The 7,333-nt window shown below is 36.3% G+C and overlaps 2 protein-coding genes across 2 annotated transcripts; one reads left to right on the top strand and one right to left on the bottom strand.

Annotated features, from left to right (window-relative positions):
- The first annotated feature begins 298 nt into the window (after window positions 1–298).
- Window positions 299–3,400, top strand: LOC106445211 (UDP-N-acetylglucosamine--dolichyl-phosphate N-acetylglucosaminephosphotransferase). The gene is made up of 11 exons (XM_013886728.3): window positions 299–745; window positions 1,437–1,524; window positions 1,678–1,769; window positions 1,852–1,970; window positions 2,037–2,152; window positions 2,233–2,360; window positions 2,433–2,519; window positions 2,628–2,688; window positions 2,767–2,807; window positions 2,891–3,011; window positions 3,097–3,400. Exons 1-11 carry the CDS (start codon window positions 399–401, stop codon window positions 3,154–3,156), a joined length of 1,260 nt encoding a protein of 419 aa, XP_013742182.1. The 5' UTR covers window positions 299–398; the 3' UTR covers window positions 3,157–3,400.
- Window positions 3,401–3,731: 331 nt separating this feature from the next.
- Window positions 3,732–7,268, bottom strand: LOC106445210 (probable glucan endo-1,3-beta-glucosidase BG3). The gene is given in 5 exon segments (XM_048777923.1): window positions 3,732–4,122; window positions 4,124–4,655; window positions 4,742–4,832; window positions 6,532–6,719; window positions 6,796–7,268. Coding segments are annotated over 3 exon segments (993 nt in total). The 5' UTR covers window positions 6,532–6,719; window positions 6,796–7,268; the 3' UTR covers window positions 3,732–3,752.
- Window positions 7,269–7,333: the final 65 nt, after the last annotated feature.

Raw genomic sequence — 7,333 nt, 5'->3', positions numbered from 1 at the left:
GTTGACGGCGTGCTAAATTGGCAAGTCAGCGAAAATATTGTTAATTAATTCTTAAAGTCAATGAAAGTTTGGTGTTTTTTTGGTCAGCCCCAAAGTTCATGTTTGTTTTGGCAATTCGTGTAAAGTTGAGGTTTTTTTTGGCCGAATTCTCTTAACATTTTGAACTTTCCAAAACATCATCTAACCGAAAATGTTTAGTTTGGTTTGGTTGGACGGATTCGGCCCGGTTCAAAATCAGTATTTTTTATATGCTATATAATATACGGTGTCGTATTTGCTAAGTCCACCTTCGGCTCGTGACGCGTGCGGTGATTTGATTCTACAGAGACTTTCAACTTAAGCAAAAACTCGAGAAAGCAAAATCCAGAGAGAGGCGGGGGAGAGCCAACGGATCCGCCATGACTGCTCGCCAGAGAACTTCTCCAGTCACTAAATCCGAGAAACCACCGACGGAGCAGAAGCCCACCATTGCTTCCTCTGAAGATTTCCATCTCTCACCGCCGAAACTGAGAGTGATCTTCGTGATCTCTTCGCTCCTCTGCTCGCTCTACCTCTACCTACTCTGTTTCCACTACAATGTCGATAGCGAGCTCAAGCGTCCGATCCTCATCAACGCGGGGCTTAGCTTGGTGGGTTTCTTCGTTACACTCAAGCTGATCCCCGTGGCTGCTAGATATGTTCTGAGGCGTAACATGTTTGGTTTCGATATCAATAAACGTGGCACTCCTCAAGGTGATGTTAAAGTGTAAGTCTTTACTTTTGTCTCCTTTAGTTGTTTTTTGTTTCAGCTTTAGTGTTTGAAATGGATGTTCTCTCGAAGTCTAGGCTTGATTTGGTCTCTTGTCACATCTGACTTCTGCTTCGTGTGGTCGGATTAGTTTATTTATGTTAAAGTTTAAGTCTTTACCTCTTTAGATTTGTTTCTTTTAGTTGTTTTTGTTTCAATGGATGTTTCCGTTGAAGTCTAGGCTTATTTTGATCCCTGTGACCTGAACTGACCTCTGACTTCTGCTTGTTTGGTCGGATTAGTATATTTATGTTAAAGTGTAAGTCTTTACGTTTTTAGATTTGTCTCCTTTGCTTGTTTTGGTTTCAGCTTAGTACTAGTGTTCACTTGAAATGGATGTTTCTGTGGAAGTCTAGGCTTGATTTGATCTCTTTGACATCTTACTTCTGTTTTTGTGGTTGGATTAGTTTACTTATGCTAAAGTCTAAGTCTTTACCTCTTTTGAGTTTGGATTTGTCTCCCTTAGTTGTTTTGGTTTCAGATTTGTATTAGTGTTCACTGTCTTTCTCGAAATGAATGTTTATATTGAAGTCTAGGCTTGATTTGATCTCTGTGACATCTTACTTCCGCTTGTGTGTTAAGATTGAAGAGTCTTTGGTGTGCTGAGTTTCACCATTTCTCACTTTTTGCTCGTCTTGTTTCTTTGTAGGCCTGAGTCATTGGGAATAGTTGTGGGTATCGTCTTCTTGATTGTGGCGATAATATTTCAGTTCTTTAACTTCACTGAAGATTCCTTGGTAAGTGTGTGATGTACTCTGATCTACAAGCTTGATTATTCATTTCTTTTGGCCTCAATGGGTCATTGTTTATGTGTAAGCCATGTTGTTGTTATGTGAAATGTAACATTTTAGTAGCTCTAGGCTTATCATTTCATCAATCTGGCTGTGCAGTGGCTTGTGGAGTACAATGCAGCATTGGCATCTATTTGCTTCATGATTTTACTTGGATTTGTAGATGACGTCCTTGATGTGCCTTGGAGAGTGTAGGTGCACTTCTTATAATTGTTTGATTTAAGTTCATATGTGAAACTTCTATCTGCATATTAATTCTTGTCAGATACGCAGGAAACTTCTCTTACCATCTTTTGCAACTCTTCCACTGCTAATGGCTTATGCTGGACATACAACTATCGTTATACCAAAACCTCTTGTTTCTTATCTTGGCTTTGAGATACTTGATCTAGGTACAATTCTTCTTTTTGCTACTATTTTCAAATTGATTTTGCTTATTTGTATTGTTCTCATGGCAGGAAGGATATATAAGTTATATATGGCGCTATTGGCTGTCTTCTGCACTAATTCTATAAACATTCACGCTGGTCTGAATGGCCTTGAGATCGGTCAAACCGTTGTTATTGCAGCTGCTGTAAGTTCTGCAATAAAAAATGCGTTGAAACACCTTAGTACCATTTTCCTTTATGTATGATGCATCTCAGTTACTTGTAGATTTTGATACACAACGTTATGCAAATCGGAGCATCTGTGGATACTGAGTTACGTCAAGCTCATGCCTTCTCTATATATCTTACTCAGCCGTTGATGGCAACATCCTTGGCAATGCTTGCTTACAATTGGTAATACTTAGTACTTTGACTTTTCTTTAGCTGAAACTAATGCTTTCTCTAACCTTTCTTTCATGTTGTTAGGTACCCTTCTGCAGTTTTTGTTGGAGACACTTACACAGTCTTTGCGGGAATGACTATGGCAGTTGCTGGCATTTTGGGTCACTTCAGGTGTATTTACAGACCTTGTTTCCCCTCTTCTCAGTTTCATCATTTGCTGTTTTGCATCTAACTAAAGTGTTGAATCCTTCAACTAACTAACTTAATTCTCCTTTGCAGTGAAACCCTCCTAATCTTTTTTCTTCCTCAAGTGCTGAACTTTCTGTTGTCTCTTCCACAGGTTTGATCCCTCTCACACTTTTCTTCTACTTTTCAGTTTGTTATTAAGCATCAAACTTGATATTGTGTAACTCTTTAGCTTGCTGGCATTGTGAAATGTCCACGGCATCGTCTCCCCAAGTAAGCCATTTTTTTTTTCCCGCTGTTACATAAAAGCAGAGCCGACAACACATGACACACTCTCTCTCTCTCTTTTGAACCAGGTTTGATCCTGCTACGGGTTTATTAACGGGAACAAAAGATGGGACGCTTGTCAACGTGTACCTGAGGATTTTTGGTAGAAAATCAGAAAAGTCTCTTTGTATTCATCTTCTTGTTTTCCAGGTAAGCTTCGAATGCACATTTATGTTGGCTTGTTGTTACTTGCAAGATAGAGATTACACCTTTGGTTTTTGTGTTTCTGATGCAGGCACTAGCTTGCGCCTTCTGTTTCCTGCTTAGGCATTTTCTCGCTGGTTGGTACAAATAAAATCTTTGCAACATGAAGAATCTTTATACGGTTCCTCCGTTTTATCATCTCTCTGCCTTCACAAATCACACAGACGTTTTGTTCTTTATATCCAATAGCATCATCGTTTTAGTTCATTTACAAAGATAGTTTCAATCCTTAAACGAGACCAAGGCGAGTGAATCTCAAAAATATCAAATATAATCAAATATTTTGTAGCATTTTTCGCATCTAATTTAAAGAGGAACGTCTACCATTGCATAAACTCATATGTAGTATTTTATAATGGGTGAATTTGACATTTGATACTTATCATCAACGATGTGTGTTCTATAATGGATGAATTTGACATTGGATATAATAAATTACGAAAAATATAAGGATTGGCAAATAAAAAGGATGGATGACCATATTGTGATGGTCTAGTGGTATCTATTGGATGAGAAGTTGCTTGTTGGTTTATGTCAAGGATCGATTCTCGAAAATTGCTAGTTCTACTTCTACATGTAGTCAGGTGGCGTGGTCGGCCTACGTACTTATCTCTCGTTGGTTCTGAACAACGTTTGAAAACGCAAAGAAATAAAACAGAACCAAACTTAAAAGCCAAACAAACAAAATCATCTCCTATTATCAAGCCTTGATCCTGAAATAACAGAACAATTATTCACTAATTTAATATCAAAATCCAACAATAAATACGTCTCGGTAGCTCTCTCTGGCCTCTTTGGAGATCCAGTCTTCACAATTTGGATCAAATTGTTCACATAAGTTCTTGCATTATACACACTCGCAGCGGGTCCTCCCGCTGTTGGCCAACCGCTCTCCGACACCACGATCTTCACTGCTTCGCCACTTAATTCCTCCAATGCCGCGTAGATAGTGTCCAGGAGTGCGACGAAGAGGTTTCGGTATATGTTTGACCCGTCAGTGACTACATTTTTATATGAAGTTAACAGAGCGTACTCCAAACTGATGTCTCATGTTTTTAGCGTAGATGAAGTAAGTGTCAATATTCACAAGCAGAGGAGATTTCTTGCTTACCAAGAAATCTATCACCGGGGCAATAAAGATCTGAAAATTCTCTGTGAACGATCCGATAGAGGGCGGAACCCCCCTAAGGCTTCTCGTGTCTATGGCTGTGGAGACCTTAATCCCGAGGTCTGAAACAGCGTCCTCGATGTTTTGCATTGCTTGGAGGAGAAACATCGCGTTTGGGTCCGAGGGTTGCACCTCGTTCCCTACCGATATGTAGCGGAATCTGACACCCTTTGTGTACTTGCGGACGTTGTTGCGGACCCATGTGTCGGCTTCCTGGTAGTCGGTGGCGATACGCTGGAGATCCGAGTTGGGAACATCGAGTAGAAGCTCGAAGTTTGAGCCTCTTAGAGCGGTGAGAACTTCTTGGTCGGGATCGTAAAGCCGCATATGTCGGATGTTACGCTGCCCGTAAAACGCAACCACATCTGCCGGATGTGGCAGGTTGTTTCCGATTCTCCCGTAGCACACCCCGATTTGCCCCGCTTCATTTCCAAATTAAAGATCATCCGTAATGAAAATAACATTTTTAAATCAAATTCTGATATCATCAATAGGTTAAGAACTGGACCTGCCGTGTCGAAGAAGGAAGCAAGTAGGAAGCTGAGAATAAGCAGTAACAGTGGTATGGAGGCTAAGCAACTCGATCGATGATGAGACATCTTCAAGAAATAACAATGAAAAGATGATGTTAAAATACACCGATTTGTTTTATTCCAAGAGTAAATGGGTGACTTGTAAGTCAATGAAATGAAACAAAGTCATCGAGTCATATCATTCACTAGTTTTGGAATATTATCCATTAAATCCACCGTTGATGAATGTCTCCCTAAATCTATGCTTTGAAAAGTCAGAAGTGTGAATTGCTAAAACTTGCTTTTGCACGTTAAGGCATATAAATGCTAAAACTTGCACACGTTCCAAATGCGTAAGATCATGTACAAAATAAATTAACAGCTTGTTTTGCAGATCAAGTTCTGGGGATAATTGCACTTGAAATAAATAATTGAAGAAGTTTAAATAGCGGGTGATAATGATGAGATTTACTAATGCCCACAAATCATTTTTAGAACTTGGAAGTTCATATCAGAGGCCAGAATAGAATACCAAACTCATGTTCCTATTAGTATATTAGACAAAAGATAAGTAGCAAGCTGGAAAAATGCATACATCAACAAATAGATCACTAAGAGATATATTAACAATACAACCAGGCTAAAGAACAGAAAGCAAGTCCCATCCGTGTTAATCTTTTCTGGGTTAATGAAGACTGACTTCTTACTTTTCGTCAGGTATACATATAACCAGAAGCTCAGATCAACTAATCAGTTATGGTAACCAGAATCTGTTCTTTTTGGCTCTTCGACGAAAATTGTCTACTTTATAATAAGACTAGTGTTATTCCCATGCTACGCATGGGTTAAAATAACTGTATTATTAATTATTTGATAAAAAAGCTGTAAATTTATAATTATTTTATTGTTATAAATTATTATCTTATACTATATAAATATTGATATGAATGGCATGTGATATAGTTGCATTCAAACTAAAAATTTGAAAACGGTAAAACAATATTTCTGGTATGTTTTAAAATGGATATATAGATATATGTTTGCAAGCATTTTATGTTTTAAAATTGAGATATACACCAACACATATAAAATTAGTTTGAATGCGAATACCTCACGCACAGATCAATTTTGCTTAAAATTTAAATGATATGTTTCTTATAAAATTGTAGTGTTGATGTCTCAGTTTTGTTTTTTTAAAATCAAAATTAAACATTATATCACACACCGGTTTCTAAAAGTAGAAGTGGCTGCATTCAAACAGAGTGTAGGAAGCCTTCAAAGAATTAGTATGATTTTTTCAGAAAGAGAATATACATATCTGGAAGAAAATTTTATAGAAAGTTAATATATATATATATATATATATGAAAATGTAAAAATGTGATTAAAATATTATATTTGATCTATTCAGTTTTATTTATATTTTTGTAAATAAGTCTACTTTAAAATATAAATCTTCTTAGATTTGATATAATGAAAAACAAAAAAAATGAAAACAAACATATATTTATAATATTCATTTTGTTTATAATAGACTCAAAGCTCTTTTGTAGTTAAAAAAACACTTGAACCATAACACAGATATTTGTTGATGCCCAGTTGTATCACATTAAAGGTGTTGAAACTCTTTTTCTTCGGTAAAGTGTTTTTTTTTCTTTCCATCTTTTGAAAGCTGCATATCATTATTTATTTACTTATGGAAAAAATAACCATGTAAAGGCTACAACAATGAAATAAAAAAATTTAGAGAAAAGCATAAGAAATAGATCAAAGAACAACTAAATACCACTTCTTTCCAGATTATGTACGGTTACTTGCATCCCGTTTGTTCTAGAGAACTCCTTTGATTTGTTTTGTTTTGTTTCGGTTTTTCTTTCGCTGGATTGTATGATGGTCCATCAATCCTTCATTTTTCTCAAGGCTAGTTTGTCTTGTCTTCTTCCCTCATGTTTTTGTTGGACGCAGAGATATACACTGGATATACAAAAAAAACATTTTATTTCTCCTCTCTATTTCAAGTTTTCAAATCTGGATAAAAGGAGATACATACCTGAAATTCTTTTAAGAAAAATGTTGCTTGCGAGCAAAGCTTTATATACAAATGCAGTAGTGGAAAAGTAGAGGAAGGAGTGAGATCAAAAGAGTATATCAGCAACAACAACAAAAAGAATGAAATAATTCATCAAATACCATTTATCTCGAAGAAGAAACGTTGTGTCTATTTAAGAGAGAAGATGTGTGTGTTTTTTCCTTTTGCACGTGGATCAACATACAGACATAGAATGATATCGCATCAAATATAAATAATTGAATGAAGGCAGTTATCAGAGATTGAGGTGATCGTGGAATTGTGGGAAAGGATAACCGTTGGAAAGATTAACGGAACAAATATTTGGATTTACTACATATATTTTAAAGTAAACATCAAATTAGCACGTAATAAGGTTATAAACAACATGTATCGTGTGTTGCCGCCATTCATCTTTTCTATTTGTATTTTTGCTTTTATTATTTTAAACAAAAAATTTAATTTTTAAAATAGAAAAAAAGATCTAAGTGTCAAAATTTAATTGGATGAGTGACTTGTG

This window comes from Brassica napus, chromosome A4 (assembly GCF_020379485.1).
Source record: "Brassica napus cultivar Da-Ae chromosome A4, Da-Ae, whole genome shotgun sequence".
In the NCBI taxonomy this organism is placed as follows: Eukaryota; Viridiplantae; Streptophyta; class Magnoliopsida; order Brassicales; family Brassicaceae; genus Brassica; species Brassica napus.
This window is presented reverse-complemented; position numbering and strand designations above follow the sequence as displayed.

Bases quoted from the DNA above. Each gene is read 5' to 3' on its own strand.
- LOC106445211 (XM_013886728.3), top strand. From the start codon at position 399: ATGACTGCTCGCCAGAGAACTTCTCCAGTCACTAAATCCGAGAAACCA. The intron at 1,971-2,036 runs GTACAATTCTTC...TTCTCATGGCAG, and splicing joins CTTTGAGATACTTGATCTAG to GAAGGATATATAAGTTATAT. The intron at 2,153-2,232 runs GTAAGTTCTGCA...AGTTACTTGTAG, and splicing joins CCGTTGTTATTGCAGCTGCT to ATTTTGATACACAACGTTAT.